Source organism: Drosophila tropicalis, unplaced genomic scaffold (genome assembly GCF_018151085.1).
Source record: "Drosophila tropicalis isolate 14030-0801.00 unplaced genomic scaffold, ASM1815108v1 contig_593, whole genome shotgun sequence".
NCBI classification, from domain to species: Eukaryota; Metazoa; Arthropoda; class Insecta; order Diptera; family Drosophilidae; genus Drosophila; species Drosophila tropicalis.
Window position 1 is genome coordinate 8,501,566 of NW_027173070.1, and position 22,040 is coordinate 8,523,605.

The 22,040-nt window shown below is 34.5% G+C and overlaps 1 protein-coding gene across 13 annotated transcripts in view; it reads right to left on the minus strand.

Annotated features, from left to right (window-relative positions):
* The window catches only part of Trpm (transient receptor potential cation channel, subfamily M), a 60,903-nt gene that overhangs the window by 15,714 nt on the left and 23,149 nt on the right, over nt 1-22,040 (minus strand). For 8 of the 13 annotated variants that reach the window (XM_068288387.1, XM_068288381.1, XM_068288379.1 and 5 more), the window contains 14 exons: nt 17,101-17,157; nt 12,716-12,798; nt 10,297-10,459; nt 10,050-10,190; nt 9,784-9,856; nt 8,232-8,391; nt 7,907-8,043; nt 7,045-7,201; nt 6,463-6,610; nt 5,487-5,673; nt 5,221-5,377; nt 4,961-5,062; nt 401-593; nt 51-240 (listed from right to left, as the gene is read on the minus strand). In XM_068288387.1, the coding sequence (XP_068144488.1) occupies nt 51-240; nt 401-593; nt 4,961-5,062; nt 5,221-5,377; nt 5,487-5,673; nt 6,463-6,610; nt 7,045-7,201; nt 7,907-8,043; nt 8,232-8,391; nt 9,784-9,856; nt 10,050-10,190; nt 10,297-10,459; nt 12,716-12,798; nt 17,101-17,157 (1,948 nt within the window). Of the gene's footprint in view, nt 1-50; nt 241-400; nt 594-4,960; nt 5,063-5,220; nt 5,378-5,486; nt 5,674-6,462; nt 6,611-7,044; nt 7,202-7,906; nt 8,044-8,231; nt 8,392-9,783; nt 9,857-10,049; nt 10,191-10,296; nt 10,460-12,715; nt 12,799-14,899; nt 15,296-17,100; nt 17,158-22,040 lie in introns of those variants that run through there. The other 5 variants (XM_068288383.1, XM_068288388.1, XM_068288386.1 and 2 more) reach the window with 2 other exon arrangements.

Sequence of the window (22,040 nt, forward strand, 5' to 3'; positions counted from 1 at the left end):
GATTAGCCACAAGTGGCACAATTAGACATATCGCCAAAGAAAGCACTTACCTTTACTCTCAAACTCTTTGGCATAGGAGCGCAATTCCTCATAGATTTCGGTATCCAAATCGTCCTCGGCTGCCTCATGGGCCATGGCCTTGTATAGCTTGCAGGACACCAAGGATTTGGCTAATGCTTCCTCACCATGCGTCCACATCAGCAATGCCATCTGTTGCCGCTTCGTGAGCACCGCCCAAATCTGCATAATCACAAGGAAGAAAGAAAGAGAGAGATAACAAGAATTGAAATCGAAAAGAAATGGCATGATGGTAGGTAGACAGACAGACAGTCAGTTGGTAGGCCCGACATATTCTTTTATTCATTCATTCATTCGTTTGTTGGTTTCTTCGTTTACTTACCAGCAGCTCATTGAAGGGAAACTCGAAAAGCGCCATCTCCGAGGTGAAGGGCAAGAGTCCTGTCACCAAACTCAGTGAGTTGGCACCCGCATATCGTTGATATTGATAGGTCGAGGACTTGCGGCAAGCATTTGCATAGCTGTTCATCACCTTCGCATAAATGGGACGAAATTTTCGTCGCGTATAATAAGATCTGCGAAGTACAGATAAAGAAAAACAAATGCAAAAAATGAGAAAAAAAGAAGTAGAAAGCAGAACGAAAAACGAAAATCTCTCAAGTTGACGAGATTTTTATGCATAAGCATACAAACATACATATCTTTATATGTATATAGGTATATCAGTAAGTAATGCTTGGGAACTGTATTTGCATTTTAATATACCCTTGTATGGGAGAGGGTTATATGAATGTCCTTTTGAAAATACAATTTAACGATTTTTCAAAAACTCATTCAGGATTAAATGTGGAAATCAGACAGGGAGCTTTTCGAGGTAGATATAATTACGCAATTATTGACAAAACTCTTCATAACTTGAACCAGAAGATTTCAAACTTAAACGCATAGTTGTAGAGCATAGGATCTACACATTTAGTTCATATCCCTAGCTAGGCTCTTCATTGTTATAAGGAATAAGAAGTAAGGATTCCGAATTATAAGAAATTTTATAACATTGTGAATTTTACATGAAAGAAAGTTATAGATATGCCCTGGCAATTATTGGAAACTTTAAAATCTACATATATTAAATCCTATTTGCGTTTGCACAGTTGACATTTAGAAAATTCTTTTGACCATTAGAAAACTTTAGAAAAATACCATAAAAACAGCATCAATTGAAGTAGCAGATGGAAAACATTAGATAGGACATTTGATTTCAATTCTAAAGTTAACCAATTTAGTCTACTGACTTTAGTCCTTTGAAGTGAAGAAGAAAGGGTATAAAATAATACACATTAGAGAAAAGAAATGATGTACTCAAATGTCGATTAACTTTCCATTTAATGCTTTAATTATACTTTTGTCTTATTAATTAAGAATAAATTTCTTTAAACTTTTTACTAGCGACTTATAAAGTCTTTAAGGACAATAAAAGAGGGCATACAAACGTCCTAATATGTGTCTTGCTTTAAATGCCTCCTCGGGACACAGGAAGGAGCCAGAAAAAAAAAGGAAAAAAATTGGCATAATAAGAGAAACGCGTTTTAATTTGCTTTACTTATTTTTCGTATTTCGTTTTGAACGTTTTCTGAACTCCAATCTCTTCTGTCCCTTCTCTTGCCATGAGATTTGTCATTTTTGGTTTCTTCTAAGCGTATCTTTGGAGTATTTTTTTTTTTTTTTTTTTTTTGCTTAAACTTTATCCCTTTGTTTGTTTTGTTCGCAGCTTAAGTGATTTCTTCTATCTAGAGTAGAAATTCAAAAGTAATTGCATTTATTTTCCGGCAATTCAATTCAATGAGAGAGACTGCCTGTTGCCTGCCTGCCTGCCTGCCTACCTACCTACATCCCCGCCTAACTACCATCTACCGTCTTTTGTGTACTTTACGAGCGCGCAATTAAATGAGGCCCATAAATAATTTATGATGAATATAAAAAGGGCAAATCAATTGCAATGCAAATTTTATGTTAAGCAAATCACAAAAACTTTAACGCTTTTAATTACGCACAAATTGGCACACACTTTGGGAGTCGTTACAACACAAAACAAACCGGGTGGAGAGGAGACTCGAGAGTCTAGACAATGGAAGCGGCAACCAGTTAACAAACAAACAAACCAACTGGCCTAAAGGTGAGTTAAGGCCAGTCGACCAAGAAAAGGCCAAAATGCCGAAAACCGTAATTTAATATAAACATCAGTTTAGACGTCGCCGGTTTTGGAGAAAGCTTTTTAGCTTCAACATTTACCATTTAGATGGCCATTTGTCAGATAACTTGGCCCAGAATCAGGACCTTTGATTTGGCCAAGCAACACAGGCTCACACACACACACACACACACACACACAGACACAGAAAGAGAGCATCCTAACAAAAAGGGTTAAGTATAGTGTCAATTTAAGTTTTCCCTTTTCTACCACTTTTTTTTGTTTTTTTTTGGTTTCTTAGTCTATATATGCAAACACAAAACTATTTAAGCCCAGCAAATGTTTATTCAAGAATAAAATAAAGCACGAAAAGTTTAAGATTAAACTGCCAAAAGCAGCAACAGCAGACGGCAATGAGTTTTTTTTTTTTTTTTTGTGCGAAAAGAGAAAAAACAACAAACAAAAAAGTATAAAAGAAAAGTTGATGGAAATCGAAGCAAAGAACTTTCGGTTTGAGTGCCAAAGTCAGCCAAATGAATATTTATTTTTATACCCTTGCCACTGGATATAATAATTTTGTCATCAAATAATTTGGAAAAGAAAGTAAAATTATGCAAATTTTCAATCTTATGTAGACATTGGCTGAGCGTTGCCCTGGAAATTTATATAAGGTTGACGACTTTGGTTGAATTAGTCCAGGACTTACTTTTATGTTCACTTGAAGCATAAAACTTAAAAGTATACATACTTATATTTGCTTGTTTCAAGTTTGGATACGATTTTTTGTTGGCTTAATATTATTCATGATTTTCTTATTTAGTTAACAGATTTACAGCAACATTAATTAGCATTATTTTGAGCAGAGGTCCTCAAAGACTTTTGTGGAATTAGTAAAAAGTAAACATAACTCTTAATGTATTTATAGTTTTAGAAAAGTTTCATGAAGTTTGCACTTCATTTTTAAGTTCTTTGGAAGCTGCTTTTTGTGGTCAAAGTTATCAGAAAACTATTAAATTAAAGCTTCTTTTAAACAAAAAGATATTGAAATTTTTGAGACTTCATTAATTATTTTTCAGTTTGTGTTTTCATCAGCTCTATCTGTAGTACACTTTAAAATTTAGCACTGTTTTATAATTCCAAATTAGTTGAAAACCTTTTGTACTTTTTGAAGACTTTTAAGATATTTTTAAAGATTCAATTGTGCTACTCTTGGAGCTAAGAAACTTTTAATGACCTAATTTACTTTTTGGAGACTTTGTAATTATACATTAAATCAACTTTCACAATTATTATGGAACTTTTAGAATTGTGTAACCTATAAAGACTTGACTGACTTTCTGGAGACTTTTTGATGAGTCTTTGAAACCAAATTTACTTGAACTTTATCAGGCTTTAGGCCAAAATTATCACAATCTTAATTTTAAATTTATGTTATGAAATATATGATAAATCTAGATCTCCGAGTCAGCATTTCTGAAGTTCTAGGTTTTAGATAACTTTTAAAGATTTTGTAGACTTGATTTATCAGATTATATTAACATACACTTAATTCAAGTTGATTGCCAAGTCAAAAAATCATTTTATGAAGTTTCTTACTGCTTAAAAAGTTCTTGAAAAGGGTTTATCTAATGACTTTTACACTGACCAGTGACTTTCCTTTTATATTATTTACAACAAAAGATTGATTGGGCAGTGAAAGTCAAAGCAATTTAATCGTTTGAATACAATTTCGTTACGGTTCACTGCATTCGGATGACCGTGTCACACTTTATCAAGTGGCAAGGGTAGAAAAACTTCGGCGTATCGAAATTGAGGTTTATTATTAATTTTTCATCCCTGTGCGTACAGTTCAGTTCACTTTCAGGCCGAACTTTTTTTGCGCTTTTAATTACATTGAGTGATTGAAACTTCCGGAGCGGTCGCCTTGACCACAAAGACCAACTGGCTATCGACATTGCCAACGAGAAGGCCAACGCCAACGAGGGTTTTTATTGAAACCTCAAATAATTCTGTTGGTTAAGGGTCGCTATGCCCCTTTTTTTCCAACGTTCGCCATTGCCGAATGAAACCGCAACGAATATAAAAGATATTAAACAAAATTACTTTACCACAAGAGTTGAGCGCTAACTAAATTTTAACCAAAAACCACAAGCGGCAACAGCAACAACAACAGCAATAAAAGCATCAACAATTTTTTCGCCTTGGTGGCTAAAATGTTAATGCGCGGCATAATTAAAGCCTTCTCGGTTTTTTTCAATTTTTTCTCTCCAAGTGTCTTGAGCAGCAACAAAACTTTGAGCAAGAAAATTTTCATAAACAAATTTTTACTCATCAAATTTTTAATCCCTTGCAACAGGTTAACCTACAATGATGGGGGACACAAAGGGGAAAGTCAGTGTTAAAACTAAAAGGAAGAGTTGCCATTTGCTCCTGATTTTTAAATGAATTTTTTTCCTACTTATTGTTTTACATACCCTGCATATGAAGGGATATGTGTGGTCTACTTCAAATGTTTTATATTTAAAAATTAAAACTTAACAACTTGAGTAACTTGAAGAACTTGAGAATCTTGTACAGTGCTGAAACTAATTCAGGTTATCTCTCTAAAAATTGCAAAGGGTATAGAAAGTTCAATTCGGCGGTACTTAAAATTTTATCTACCAGTTGCTGCTCTGCTTTGATTTCCTTTTTTTAATAAACGTTAAAACATGCTGGTTGTTTTTTTCGCTGACTGTACTATGTTGGCTCACTTACCGATAGGCCCCGCCCATTAGTTTATTGATCACCAGGCCAATGTCGTGGAGTGTATAAATATAGCCTTTGGGTATATGCGGGCGCACATCGCGCAGTATGTAACTGTAATTGAAAAGAAATGAGACCCAAAAAATAAAAAAACGAAAAGAAAGGAGAGAAGCTGATGAAAATGATGATGACATTTACATAGGCAGAAAGATTCCTGCGGCAGTGGTTGAGGATATAAATGGGGGCGGGGCGGTGTCATCTTTTTAACTTACCCCAATGTATTTGCCGGACCATGTTTTGTATTATAGAGTTCCTCGAGGCGGGGTATTGTTAAAAATTTCTTCATTGAAACGCCATTTTCTAAGAGTAATTTAACAAAATCGATTCTATCGTGCTCTAGAGCCTGCATCATGGCCTCATCCAAGGCGCCTAAAGGGACAAAAAAAAACGCAAATTAGAATAATAAGAAGAAAAGAAAATATTACAAGAAAATAGGTAAAGAGACACAGTGGCTTGGTGAATGGGGAATGGAACTCACCATTTGGCCATTCCTGCCCATAGACAAATATCTCGCTTCTTGCTATATCCACACGATTCCAAGTCAATGCCAAACTCAGTTGTTCCGGTGGACTTAAATGCTGTGACTTAAACAGGGCCGTTAAAATTGTCTGATCCAATTCCTGGGCCTCACCCTCTGGCTTTTCCTGTATGCGAAAGACGGTAATCTATTTGTGGCGACGGCACGAGATGGGGGAAAAAGAGAGAGAAATGGTAAGAGGGTGAGAGGAAGTAAGGGAAAATATATAATAATAGGGAAAAGCCTTAAGTATCTCTTAATGTAGCTAGATACGCTGCTTATTCAAAAACCAATTAAAATCTTAATAACAGCTGCGGAAAAGTTGAAATTCCTCATCTCCATGCGGACGATGTAGATGATGTGAATGATGATGATGATGATAATGATGATGTTGTTGGTGGTAAACATGGTCTAGAAATAGACAACTTGAACTCCCCAGAGAGACGACAGGTGATTTCAAATTCATTACACGTTCAATTGAATTTTCTTAGGCTAATTTTTCCTCTTGTTGCTCTTGGTTGCCTTCAGTTTTTTTCTTCTTTTCCTCGTTGGTTGGTATTAATTAAAAATTCAAAATATTTCGCACGACACTTAAGTGATTGAAAACTTGGCCCCAAAACGTTTCTATCGGGGCATGTCGTTTCCCCTTCAGAGTCTCAGGGTAAGGCATTGCTAAGAGTTATGTCTTTTTAATTGCTTGATGTTGCAAACTTTATGTTGTGCTCATTAATAATTTCAGCAAGGATAACTACTTGTACTTGTGCATATCTAATGCCAAGTTATACTGCTGAGTCAGCTCTCTATCTCTCCCTTTCTATGGTTGGAATAAGTTGTTCAGTGAAACGAAATGCCAGCAGATTTGCAATTTCAATGAGCTAAGCGAAAAAGCAACTAAAGCGACAAAAGGCGTTTTTTATTTCAGGTGCAATAAGCTCACCAGATTCTTGTTACGTGTACATTGCAGCAGCTCCTGATATAGTTTCTCAGCCTGATCAAGACCAACTTCAAAGGTTTTTTGTATGGTGCCAATTAAATAATCTCGCATAGATTCCAAAACCGGTTGCTCCTCACCATCTGAGGCATATCTAAAGAGTAAATAAAACCAATCAAATTAGATACACACACACACATATAAGGACAGAAGGGACACAACCAAAAGGTTGTTTCCCTTTTCCTTTTTATGGGGAGGTGAATTTAAATAATTTGCTAAATGTTGCGTACTTTTAGTAATGAAGCCAGCAAAACAGAAGAAGCAGCAGTAAGTAACAGCAGTCTGTCTGCCTGAAAATTAAATATATAGACAAGGACTTGCTTTTATTGCTGCTCCTTTTGGCCCTGGCATTCAGCATGCCAACATGTTCTTAATTAAATTTACACAACTTGCGGTTACTCATTAAATTGCTTTTGATAACACACACACACACACACACACCCATACAACTAAATGAGGGATGCTTCCTCTTGTTACCTAGGCAAATATTTCCAACTTAAAGCTAAACATTTTTCTTGAAAAACTCACTTGTGTACAAAGGCCAGGAGATCGGCAGCCCGCCCAGAACCATCGCATACAACAACAGGAACTGGGGGCGAATCTGTCACGTATTCAAGCACCGCACGTATTGTGTTTGTACCGCCTTCAATGACCAGACAGACAACTGGCGTACTGGAATGTGTAACTGCAAAATATTTATAGATATATAAATATGTATATATATACTTATATATTTATCGTCAACTGTCAATTATAAATGAAACATGCAAAGGCCACAGCCAAGAGTGGCTCAACAAGTTTCACCCCAAAACCAACTGTACATGGTGCCTACAATCGGTAGTCATAATCATCATCATCATAATCGTCAACAGGTGCTTTAACTAAATGACTTTTCCAACAGTTTTTGTCCTGCTGCTAACTACCACACTATGGGAGACTTGAGCACTTAATAAATACAATTTTGAAATGAAAAAGTTTTTAAAACACAAATTAAAAATGTTTTTGTAACTGAATGTGTACAATTAAATGCGGTTTCTGTTGCATTAAATGCAGCAACAGTTGTGGTTTTTGCTTCTTGCTTCAGCTGCAGGTCTTTGTTTAACTTGTTATATTAACTAAAATATAAAAATACCAAATTTATAAGCAAATTATCCATTTAAGAATAAGTTTTTGGGTCCTTCATTGATCGAATTTTTATATTTTAAATAGCATCAGACACAACCCAAGCGTCTAAGGTACTTTGAGGTACTACAGAATGTTTACAAAATAAACAAGATGAAATATCACACAGGGCCCCACGATGCCTAAGACAATTTTCTATAGCCTACTTTTTAGCGCAATGCAGTCGTTTCATACGTATACTTAATATTTATAAACTGTTATTACTTACATGGATGCAGCTTTAAGTTTGATATAAATTTCTCCAGCTTTCTTCTCAATATCAATTCGGCACCATATTTGGCCTGTGTGCCATTGTCCACCAAGAGGAAATACGCATGACGATTGTTCAGCACAGCCAATTTGGATCTGAGGGTGGGAAAGAACAAGCAAGTAACTCGATCGATCAATATTAAAACAAAAGTTTTGTTTAGACAATAATTGCCAGGGGAATATATAACAACAATAGCAGCTGATTGTTAATAGTTAATGAGCATAACTATGACTGTATGGCAAGTGCATTAAGTATGCACACACGAAACAATGTTGTTACTCACCTTGGTGAACTAATACTGTGACAGGGCACTTCACGATTGTGGCCCAACAGCTCATGATTGCGCTCAACAATGCCCCAGGGGGCAATGCCGATGCTGACCACACGTCCAGTGCGTTGTTGACCCTCCAATAGGAGAGCATCTCCCACTTGTTTCGTGACGCCTAAAAAATACAAAGAACAGAAAGAACGAAAGAAGAAAAAAGGAATGACAACAATGAGAACAACAATGACAAGGTTAATGTAGAGTCAAAGTAAACAACTTTTGTTCTTTTTGTATTTGGCTACCTTCATTGGGATAGATATACATATATCTTATATATCTACATCTAAAGATATATACATATATAAATGTATTGTAGTTTGGGGAGGCGTGTCTAAAATTTAATAACAGCTAGACGAACAACAATTGAAAGCAGTAAAATGTTACAGAATATTCTTGGAGATGGCGAAAAATGTAGAGTAACTGTGGGTAACTTTGCTTTATGGTCGTTGAAAACTTAACTTTCTATGAGTCAGAGGAAACAAAGATAGATTGTATTTACGTCTGAATAACTTCTAAGCACTTTTAATCCCATTTGAGATAGACAAAGAGTTTCTTGATAAGCACAACAAAAGTCTCAAGATAATAAAAACGTCATCCAGAAGTCCAGCGTTTACTTAAATCAACATTCGGCATTGTTATCTCAATCAATTGTATTAAGAATTCTAATTCTAGGTTTAGTAATATTAAATTAATGTTATCTAAGATTAAAAGTAAATTTCATGTTATAGAATAGAGTTAACGGAAAAGTTAATAACATTTACTTAAACCAAATTTGTTTGGCTTAGAAAAATGGAACAGGTATGAACATTATTTTATTCATACCGTATATTATTTTTTAGTGACTTTTATTGATGAAACGATACAAAAAGAAAACAGAAATAAAGCTATGCTAAACTAAATGTATTGATTTCCCTCAAAGCACTAGCAAGTACACAATTACTATAGAAAACTATTGTTTACTTGAGCTAGATTGAATCTCACTTCAATGACTTGACTAGCTTATAAATAAAGCTCTCTCACTTGTTGTATATCTCACTATAATATGTATACCCCAATATACCCTATTAGGGCTACTGGGTAGACTCCTCTACGCAATATGTTTGGGCCTGAAGTGTGCACAATCACTGGCTGTGTGATTTCCGCTTGGGATTTTATTTATTTAATTTTGAAACTGGGGTCGCCCAGCCGCTTGGCTTTGCCATTTTCGTCCCTCCCCCCTCTGACTGCTGCCTGCCCTGCTGCTCCATTACAATTTGCCGTGGCTCCTTTTGCAACCTCATTCACCCAGCACTCTTTTTCCCATCATCTTCTTTTACTTTGTCCTGGTCTTAGTTTAAGTTTCCTTTTTCTGTGTGTTGTTTTTTTCTTTTTCTTTTCTGCCTTCTTCTCTTCGTCTCTTCGTTTGCCTTTGCTTCTTATTTAACTTTGGCTGTAATCGCCAGGCATAAAAATAAAATTGCTAGTGGTGTGTGTCTCTCATAAAACTTAAATTAAATCTCATCCGACTTACCCGTATTGGTGCCACCGGTGAATATCCAGGCTCCTGTGGTCTTGGCGGCCTTTAGTAAACCTTTGCGTATCTCCTACAACAGCAACAACGAGAAAATTCAAGAGAAATGATTGCACAAAAAAAAAAAAAAAAAAAAAAAAGTCATTCAATTAGCGTGTGAAATACGACATTCAATGGTTAGGGAGAGAAGGTCAAAGTGTCCTTGCTTGTTTATATTTCTTTTTTTTTTTTTTTTTTTGGCTTTCTCTTCCTTTTTTTGCGTTTACCTTTTTCAACTTGGCCTGCAAATCAAAGTTGGCCTTGCCACCCTGCACGGTGATCAAAAGTTTTGGCAATTCCAGATTCCATTCCTTGGTGAATAGCTGCACCAGCAACTCAGGACGCGTATCGAACGACAAACGCACATACTACACTCACACACACACGCAGACACATTGAATAAAAGAAGAGATAAAAGCCAATTGAGAAATGGAGATAAAGCTGATTTAAAAAAAGGGGATATCCATCTCTTACCTGAGCCTTTGTGGGATGTGCTCCACCTTGAAATTCAATAGTGCCATAGGCATCAGTGGGCTGGGGACGAGTGTGCTTGGTGGGCAACCAAAGATCACCAGGTGACCCACTCTCGATGCCAGCAATGGTCTGATGTGTGATCTGAGCCTGTCCACAGCAGCATCTGTGTTCAAAGGTGATTAAAATAAAATATGTAGGTTTTACATGAATAAACACATGTTAGAATGAGACAGCATTAGACAAATTATTTGGCAAATTGTTGACAAATTGATGGCTTCGTTTTTGTCTTGATTTATTGTCACAATTCATTTGTGTAAATGATATTTCCCTCTATATACATTTTTTTTGCGTTTTTTCATTCATGTACCATTCAAACAAACCATCCACTACACACACACACACACACACACACATTCACTCAAATACATGGCCAGGCCATTCAGTTAGACCATCATTTTGTTATACCCATGTGTAATATAAAGCTTTATTTATGCATGCGCGCACTCTCCACTCTCCATGGTGGGAATATGTTCTCCTTGTTGTTTTCTGAATTCTCTGTTCCCAAATAGCTACACTTTGCCAAAAAAATAAAAATAAAAAATCTGTCCACAGAATGAAATTTATATCCTACAAAGGCTAAAACTTTTTAATTAAATCTACTTGCAAAATGGCAACAAAATTTTGTACTTAGTTCAAAAGTCAAAAATGCAAGAGGATATTTTTTGTCCACTAAAATTTACCTTAAATAAATATTAATAAACATAATAGAATTTAATTTAATAAAATACAGTAAAAGTTGTGCTCAAGAGCCCAAAGGTAGGCAATGAAAATAACAAATTTATTATAAACTGTAATTCTCAATTAGTTGAGGCACTTGGTAAATGCAAACCCAAATGGGAAAATGTTTGAAAAAGGTTCAGTAACCCCATAAATGATTAAGATGGTAATGGTTTGGTCTTAAGAATGGCAGAAACTTAATACTTAGCAAATAAAAGTCTTGACAATTCGGTAGAAAACTCTTCTGAACAAACAAACTTCAATCAAGTTGGGAAAGGACCTTTATGCCTATGGCAATTTTCTAAACATTCTTTAACTAAACCTTTTAGCGACAAATCAAAGTAAAATTGTTAACAATCCATTCTATAGGAAACATTTACAATTTTTATGAGAATTTTGATTTTAAACTCTTACTGGTTAACATTTTTTTCTCAAGTGTACTTGTGAATCTACATCAAACTCACCCACCAAAAAATATGACAGTAACAACAATGGCAACAACTGACTGTCTGTTTGTTCTTTCGTCTGCGGCCTTGTCGGCGGTGTCAGTGTTGTCGGTGGTTGTCTCTGTCAAAAAGCTATGTGGCTGCTGTGCTAAATAATAAATTTCAATTACAGTCATCTAATACACATCACATTCATCAGCATCACCGCATTCGGAAGCAGCACAAGCCTCGAGCGCCACTGATGCAGCCCACCGGGCCAAAACAGGCCTTACATTCATTGCCTAATGAATAAATCAGTTGAAATAAAAATAAAATTAATCTATATACATTGGAGCAACACGTGTTGTGTCACCACATGCCACAAAGCAAGCAAAATAAAAACAACAGGACTATCTTACTAACTAACTGGGAGAGGGACTGGCCAACTTTGTATAACAATATTTCATGTCTTTTGATATTGTGCATATTTTATACAAGTTAAAAAGTGTAAGTTTGAAATATAAAACTAAGCAAATATTGTATCTAACTGATAATGCCGGCATCCATCCATCCATCCATCTATCTATTTATCCATCAGAGCATTTAACCCTCTATCCATCTCACCATCCATTCTAGCTAGTTTACTTGCTAGCCAGTCATGTAAAGTCAGCGAGTCATAAACCCCATCATAAAACTTTCACCCGAATAACTGAAGCTGAAGCAACAAAGTTTATAACGCATTTATCTCAATTGCGACGACAGCGGCAACTGTCTCAAGAAGGCAACAAAAATAGCAGAGCCGAGGAGTGTTGAAAGTGAAGTGTGAGGGGGTATATGCCTGCGGGTGCTGCCTGTCATAATAATAAACAATAAATGCTAAAGCCCAAAACTGAAACTAAATACACAAACAAGCCAACACGGCGCAGGCACTCCAAAACCAGCCAGAAAACTGGGCCATCCACAAAATAACAAAAAAAAAAAAAAATACGAAAAAAAAAAAAAATAAAACTGGGTCAACCTGACTCCTGACTCCAAGTCCATGTCTGCTTGTTCTTGGGTTTCGGTTTGGATTTCCCTAACCAAGTTTTGAATTTAAGGGTTTGCTCAAGGCATTTGTGTGGTCCATGATGCTCTTGCACTTGTTACACATTTTGGTTTTGTTATTTTTTTGTATTTTTTGAATTTGGTTAAAAATCAATTTAAATTTTTCTACTTACTTTGTATCGTCCTTTGGGCATGGTATAAACTTGATGCATTCACGTTTCTGAAAATTTGTCTCGATCCAACTGCGGGGCTGATGCTAAAAAAACGCACAACCATTGACACACACACAGAGAGACAAACACACCCACACACATATAAAACGTCAGTGAGTGTGAGTGTGGTTGGTCCAAAGAGGAGGGGAAAAAAAACAAAGATAAAGCAACAAAATATGGTTTAATATAAAATACAGATATATAAAAATTATTTTTGATTATTTTTTTTTTTTTTTTTTTTTATGCCACATTCTCTAATTGTAAGTATATACAGAAAAAGAGTTAGTCGATGTTTTTTTTTCTTTCTTTTTTTATACATTTTTCTACAGTGAGAATATAGTACAGCTAGAGGTAAGTAAGTAAGTAAGTAAGTATATAGAAAGTAATAACGAGAAGAACTGAAAAACATTTGGAAAGTCATCGAAAAAGGAAACATTGAGCTTGTGGTTTTCGGGTTGTACATGAGTGGGAATATTTTATTTATAAAATTGCCACAGAAAGTGCTAAACAAACACAATGTGGTATTAACAAATTGGAATACAAAATATATATATTTAAATTTTGAAAAGCAAACAAAAGGCTTAAAAGGTATACTCTACATATAATACAATTAGACTTTGTGTCATGCTAGACAAATTCTCCTCCCTTTTCACTTTCATAGTTTACAGTTTATTTCCCATTATCACTGTCATTGAAGCTTCGATTTATCTATGGTCAGAGTGGACACTTTCAAATTGCATTTTCCTAGAATATCGGCAATTGTTTCACTACTTTAAATTCCATTAATTTTGCATTTTCTTTATGTGTTTTAAATCTATTTTTCCATTTGCATTATTCCTATCCCTTTGTTGCTGCTTTTATCTAAATTGTTTGCTGCTCTGTTACTTTACAATGCAATCTTTGGTCCAATTTTGCGATATCTTGTATAAACAGTAGCTATATATGTATATATATATGTAAACCTATTCTTCAGCTCTCTAATAAAAGTCTAGTAAGCTAGATAAAGCGTCGACTTGTAGATACCTTGTAGCACGTGTGTTCCTAGTGACTCAAAATGCTTTTTTTATTCTGACTAATTTAAAGATGAAAGCAGACTTCTTAGAATTCGGGTCCTGATTGGACAAATGGCAAGCTGGTGTAGAGATCAAAGTCCTTACTTACTCTTAAATTTTACTATTCTAATTCTTAATTATTATTTGGCTGACTGTATTTAGTTGTTTTCTATCATTTCTACTTCATCTCAACTGTAACTCCGATTACCTGTTGTTGCATTTATCTCGAGAAAAGCTCATAAATGGTTCAATGCGCAAAAGTAACTTTAAGGTTTACTTTATTTTCCATTTAACACCTACAAATTTATCTCTTACCTAAATTTACATTATTTTCAGCTTGAGCGCCTCTAATTCTTCCTAAAGACAGACATGCATTGTGGAAAAGTTTTGCACAGTTCCACTTACTTTTCAACTCTTGTCTAGTAATTGCTTATTTGCTAAATTCTTGTTTAACTATCGATATCAAATATCTTTTAAACTATCAATAAACTCAATTAACTTTCATTACCCTAAAACTCTTTGTGCTTGATTCGTATTCATGATTTTCTTTCTCCAAATTTGTTCTATTTCTTTTTAATTGCTTTCTTTTGATTACTTTCTTATGCGAATGTTTTATTTTTATCAATTTTATTTGATATTAAACAAAGATTACAAACACGGACAATAACAACAACAAAACGTAAAAATTTTACATACAAACATTTAAAAACAATAAATACATACATATTTAGAACATACACAAAGTTCTTTTATGCAACTCGAAAAAGAAACCCAATTCAATAACAAAATAATGTTTGTATAACAATCACAAAACGCAATATCCAAATCAAATAGAAAAAAATAAAACTTTGGCCCGCCAACTGCAACTATTTACAAAACTTTAACTATTATCGCAGTCGCATGGAAGGAAATAGAAAAGTTTCCACATATCCAGACTGACGGCGAGAGTGAGACAGAAAGGAGGCAAAGGCTAATCTCTGCCAGCTCCCTGAAGCTGTTTGCCTAAGCGGTTACATGGTTAGTGAGTATGGAAGGGGTGGGCAGCAACAGTTTGCAAAACAAACATATAGTGATTAGGCTTCTCCAACCATACCTCATCCTCGGGATTGGGATTGTTCGCCTGAGCCTTTAGCAAATCACGCACATTGAGTATTAAAACTTTCGACAACGTCGATGAGACTGAAGAGCGTTTGCGTCGCTGTCGACGTTTGCGAATGCCATGCGGTGAGTTGCCACTAACTGCAGCAGCAGAAGCAGCAGCAGAAGCAGTAACGGCAGCAGCACTCGCTTTTGCCTCTGCGGCAATGAACGCTGCGGATGTGGAGGCGTACGATGCGGAGGCATTGGCTGTGGTGGCAACTGTATGTATTGTCGTGGGCAATGGTGTGTTACTATACCGACGAACCGTAGAGAAATCTTTCGAGATGCGTCGCAAATATTTGTGCGGAGCGAGAGGTGAATCGATAACTACCATTTTTCCGCTTATTTTCACTAATGCGCGCTAATTAATTGAATTTGGCACGTAGCGGATGGTTGCCTACAGTGGAGGACGACGACGATGACGATGGTGCGCAAAATGATGGCTGTGTTGCATTGAAATTCAAATTGCAGTTGCCAGCAGCGTGAGGCATCGTCGTCGTTGTTAACCTTACGGCAGATGAATCTCAACTGTCACGCACCTGATGCTGATACTAAGGCAACGCTCGAATGATTGTGGCCTTTACGGTGTGCCTACCTCTAGGTTCTCTCCCACTGCCACTGATGCTGCTACTGCTACTGCCGTTGGTTCTATCTCTTTGATAAAGGCCAGTTATTTACAGAGCGGAAAAGAGACAGGCATAACTGAAATTCCATTTAACAAAGTTGGCTTGAAATTAGTTTAGTAACGCACCCACTCCACCCCCAAAAGTATGCTAAACTTTACTTTAACTGTCATTTGAACAGTTTATCCCTTAAGAGAGTGGTGTATCTATACAGTTTATATTATGCAATTGCAGTCAATCAATTAGCCTTATTATCTGATACAAACTCAAAAGATTTCAATTTCACTTTATCCCCTAAAATATGCTGCACTTATGTTACCTAGTTGTTTTCTCATTGAGTTAATGCAATTTCAAGTAGCCACAAACTTATCAAATTCCCTGTCAGCAAACCAAAATTAATGGCTCCAATCTCTGTGAGTGTGTGTGTGTGTCTCTGTGTGTGGCAAAAATAATTGTTAAGTGAGGCCAAAGTTGCAATAGCAGCAGCTAATTCACCCATTGGTGAAAGCATCTCTCTACAAAGCACGGACATTTAATTTGTGAAATTGCCGAGTTTCAGCGACACTCACACGCACATTCGAGATTCAATGACGAACGAGAGAAGCATTTGCTTTGTTATTTATGAAGGAATTCGAATGTGTTTCATTTAATTAACTTAATTAATTACAGTTCGCTTCCTCTGTTTAGGCCTTTTGATGGCAGCTTCTACAATAATGACAAAGTCAAAATTGAATTCGATTTTCCTTCACCTTGTCCCAAAATCAGTTGGGATATAACTTTTATCTCACATGTATGTAGATACATTTATGCACATTTAGGTTTATTTTCACTTTTTATGTTTCTCATAATCAGTTGAGAATTGTAAGGACAAAAGTTTATACGCAAAACTTTTTCATTATCATTTTTATTCCATTTGGAATATGTGAGCAATGCTCAAAAATAATTTGCTAAAAATTTTGTGAAAAATATTTTTCAAAATTCGATTCGATTTTTCTATGCAAAAATTTATAAATTTTGCATTTACAAAAAAAGATTTAGATTTTAATTCATCTTCTATATTCTCGACCATTTTTTAAAGGAATAATTTAAGAAATAAAGTCTTTAAAAAACCTTTTTTACTTTGTACAAATATTTTACAAATTTATAGGGGGGAAAGTTTACTATTTTATCTTTGTGTTAAATATTAATGCTGATTTAGTTAATAAACTGATATTTTATATATACATATATAAAAAGAGATACACCTTTTTGAAAGCAAGAAGCCGCAAAAGCATTAATCAATCACAATCCAACTTAAGATTAAGAAACGATAATCTTAAACATAAGACATAAACAAAAGATGAACATAAAAAAAAATGTATACACAAATAAAACAACAACAATCAGACAACAGCAATAATTCCATCGGAAACTATTAACAACAATATGCATTGGAAGAACAACAGTTCAAAACCAACAAAAATTATGAACAAATCAAAGTTGAAATGTTTTGATTGATAGATGTAGATATATATATATATATATTGCTTACCCTGGGCACAGTTATATTTATGAGACCCCAACAGATTTTTTTCAGTCCCCATGGTATCTTTAATTTTGTTTCAGTTTTTTTTTTTTTGTGTTTTTACAGAAGGTTTTTCATTTCATAACATGAAATGTTACAACAGATTTTTGCATGTTGTATTGTATGTTGCATGTGGATTGGTTTTTTGTATTTTTTAATTTTTTTTCGAATTTTTGCAACACAAATTTGACCACGAGAAATACAAAAGTGCAGTGGATTGTTGAAGATTTTTGTTTCATTTTTTGACAAAAAAAATTTCAATTCGACAATTTTGAAATTTTTAGTGAATCGTATGTGTGTGTGTGGGTGTGTATGTGTGTATTTGTGTAGAAAAACGAAAAAAAAAAAATATACATTTATATATATATTTTTGAAATTAACAATTGAAACAATTGAGAAAATAAAATGAATTTATTAGGTCATTAAAAGAAAAACAATTTGCAATCAATTTGCGAATTGACGGAGAGAAATTAAATGAAACAGAGCGGAAAATGTTAAAAGCAAAGTATTCAGTTGAATTTTTTTGTTGTTGTGTGAATGTGAGGGTGTGTGTGTGTGTGTGTGTATGTGTGTGTTTGTGTAAAATGTATGTGCAAAGCAAATTCAAAAATAGAAGAAAAATATTGTTATTATATAGAAAATCAGTTGAAAATACTTTTTTTCAAAGAAAACAAAACTAAAAAATAAAATGGTGATTAAAAATGAGAATAAAAAATTCTCAATATTGTTGTTGTTTTCCTTTTTTTCGACTTTTTCTACCATTCCACCACTTTATGGGTCTCATTAACAATTTTCTTTTTAATATTGAAATGTTGCACTAAATATATAATTATTGTAGCGTTAATTTGTTGCTAAACAAGCTTAATTAAAAGGTTTTTACTTCATTGCCATCCGAAAAGTATGCACTAGTTTTTAAGCAGGATGAAAATGGCCAAAGAGTTTTTATCAAAAATGAAATTACTTTGACAGGAATTTCATTCTACTCCTTTAAAAGTAATCTCATAATATTTATAACTACATACTTAAATTTTCTAAGGGAAGGATAATTTTGAATTATTTTTAAGTGTTTTTAAAAATATACTACAATCATTCTTATATAACAAAGTTTAAAAACAAAGGTAGAAGGTTGTCTAAATTTTAAACGCTTGATTAAGATCAGCTCAAACTTAAAATTTTCTTTAATTTTTACCAAGATTGACTTGAGTTTTAAATTAAATTCCTATAAAACGTTTATTTAGTAATTATTACAAATTAAATATCTACTGGTATCTCATTATAGTTTATAATTTTACAGTTCAGTGATGCTTAAAAGTGTTTTTGTTAATAAATACTTTATATTCGATTTTACCTTTAATTTAAGTCTTAATAATTATTATATTCTATCAATCTTTCAATCTGTCAAGGGAACTATAAGAATAATCTAAGTTAAACTATGCTTAATTTTGGTAAAGATAAGAAGTAAAATGATATATCAATAAAAAGAATGAAAAGAAGGAGATTTATCCCGACTTGAAGAAGATTTTATTAAATATATACCAAGAAGTAAAAGCGAATCTAAACAAAAAGATTTGGTAGCCTTTAAAACTTTTTGAAATTTTATGTTTGACGTCCGCTTTCTAGTTAATGGATAGAGGCAATAAAATAACAAAAAATGAAGACCAGCTAGAAAATGGACGAATGTGATGCCATTTTCTTTGTTATCTCGTTGAAAACTGAATCTTGCTGGCTTGGCTTTAAGCGCAGCTGTAAAAATACGCAATCTGGTTGCATTATTCTCAACTAGCTCTTTTGCCATTTAAGTAGTTTACATTTCATTACCACAACTAAGTGCTTAGGTTGCCGCCGTGCTTGGCCTGACAAACTTCAGGTAGATTGTTGCACCAGCTAGCCCTGGTTACCCAAGCTGGTTTACCCTTCTCTATCACCGCAAAATACCTTTACTTTTTTTATAGCCAAAAGCGTTCTCGATGGGATTTTTTTTTTTTTAGTTTTTCCCACAATCACCACGCACAGTTCACAAGTTAACCCTATTCCCCGTTTAGGGGCACATTTTGGCCCTCCTTCTTTTAACCAGAACTGTGGCCAACAAAATGAATCCCACAAGAGTTCAACCGACATCACCGCAAAATGTTTATCAAATTTTATGCAAAAATACAAAAATATGCAAATGCATTTGTTGAATCATTTTTGAATATTCAAACAAAACGTAACTTCATTTGAAAAGCAACTAAAAATAAACACGAAATTTTGTTGAAATAAATTGCAAAAAATTATTCAGTTTCGGGCGAAAAACGTGCAATATTTGCTATCTATCACTTTTATGGGTTATCACTTGTTCGCTATCGCCTCTAAATGAGCAGATTTCAGTGTTGTTGGTTTTAAGCTTATACGAGAGCTTAAATCTAATTCTCTAATTCTAAGGTCGTCTGGCCATCTAAAGGAAGATCTAAGCATTGAGCAATCATAACCACAGCCCACTCGAGCTACCAAGACCACAACCAGTTCTCTCTTATTTTTTGTGTGTGTTCTTTAGCCACAAATTCATTTATGACCATTTCTCAGAATGAATCTGCCGACTTGCTAATCCTTTTTCAATTTTTTGATTGAAATTGGGCTTATCGAACAAAAAAAACAAAACCATTTTGAAGTCCGAAGAAATATCTCGGAGTCCAATTTCATTTCCAAATAATTCTTTTTTAAATTTGCCTTTTTTTGTTTTAATTTCCCATTTTACTTTTAGAACCTAAGCGGAAGCGACAAATTTCAAGGTATATAACTATATTTTGAACTATATAAGATTTGTTACTGATGCGAATTACAATAAATTGTCAGTAATTTGTTTAAAACTCACAAAAGAACACAAACATTTTGCAACATATTTAACGTGGAAGTTCAATAGGAAAATTACATTTCATTATATACTTAAAAAAAAGAAAATGGAAAATTTGTATTAAATGTATTGACAAACTGTCATTTAACACTTCATTAGACTGCACACACACACAAACACACAGAGGAGGATTATTTGTTGATTTTGAGCGAAAAATTATATTTAATATCAAATTCGGTGTTCGCACGTACCCTACAGAAAAAAAATTGGCCCCAATCTCATGTTTTTGTCCATCTTGTCCATTATTGGGGCGGAAATTGCGAAGCCTACGCATATCGCATACGCCCACTACATACACACACACACACACACCAATTCTACGCCCACGAGTGCAATGGAAATTGAAATTGAAATCAACCATGGCCACAACTCCCAGAAATATGCAATGCAATTTGCCTGCGTGTGTGTTCATGTGTCCAATTAAATTGGCAATCCAATTTCATGTATCAAAAATTATGCATCAATACTTAGAGGAAGAAAAAAACGGTTTTTTCTTTTTAAACTCCCGCACATTGAAGCTTGACTTTGGAATTTTTTTTTTTTTTTTCTATTTTTTCGCTTGTTAACATTTCGTTTTTAATTTTCTCAACATGGTTAGCAATTTGCTGGCAAGTCTCCCATGACCCGCATTCTGTGGCTGAACTGAGCTGGCCGAGTTGGCAGTCTTCGCATAGTTCTCCATCGAACTCAATAAAAGTTACTTTCTAAGCAACAAAAACTCCACTTAATATCCACATCAAGGCATGGTCGTCCTTCCTTATTATCCTCCCTTCGCTTCTTCCTCTCTGCTTCCTTTATCAATTCATGCATAATGTAATGGTAACTTTTATGCCACAAGCCAAGCGTAGAAGAAGTCTAAATAACAACAAGAACAGAAACAAACAAAAAAAGGCACAAGGCAGAACTGTAGTCAACTGGTATTTCACCTGCTGCTGCCAACCTGTCGTCTTCTTTATAACTTCGCTAAAGTGGAAAATTGATACTGAAGCTGTTGCTGTCTAGATGCTGATGAAGTGCCACCACCATAACCACCATAGCCAGCATCACCATCGCTCCTCCTGCCCCATTTCGTTTCGCACTCTCTGCAATCTCAATCACCAACCCATAAATCCCCTCACCTGAATGTATTCATGCTGCATTCTGAATGCAAGGCCAGCAAGCAACTAGCTTGTGGAATGGAATCCACAATGCACGGCTGCTTTTTCCAAAGGTCTCGTATACAAAAATTGACTTTTATCAAAAGATTATGCATTGAGCTAAAGATGATTTGACAACTTCAAAAAGGGTTTAACAACACGCAACACTAATGCCCATTGAATTTCGAAAGGAGTTTGCTAAGGCGGATCTAAATAGAGAGTTTCCTAAAAATAATCTTCCATACCGCGACTCAAAGAAAATGTGAAAAGCTTTGTGCTACTTTCCAAGCGACTAGGTCCAAATTTGTGACCTGCAAAAATTGATTGCCTAACATGACGAAGCTTTGGCTTCCCAATTACAAAAATTGTGACTTATTTGGGTTGTTTATGTTTTCATCAAATTCAAAGCATTTTAAAACACAAATTTAACTTTACTAACGTACGTAGGTCGTAAATTTGAAACTATATTTTCGTAAGATAAGTAAGAGTAAGATCACAAAATGCTACATCAACTAGTTAACAATTATGTCACTATTTATTTATGTTTTTTTGAAAGCTAAATGATTTCCAACACTATATTTAAGTGTCTGGAAGAACTGTTAAAATTTTTGTTTTACAGTAAAACTGTTAAAGGTAAACGTAATAAAAATATATGCCTTTAAATTATCAGTTAGATATGTAATTGGCTAGAATTCTACTGAGTCATTTGAGAAATTCGTATGAGTAATAATGATCTATTGAAAGTCTAAAATAAAGTCAACACCATGATTGTCTTACATCACCAGAAAAAAAGAAACTGACAGAAACTTGTAAAGATTCCAAATAATATACATAATTAAAAAAAAAAAAAGTAGTTTACAATTCAATACACAAAGTTAACA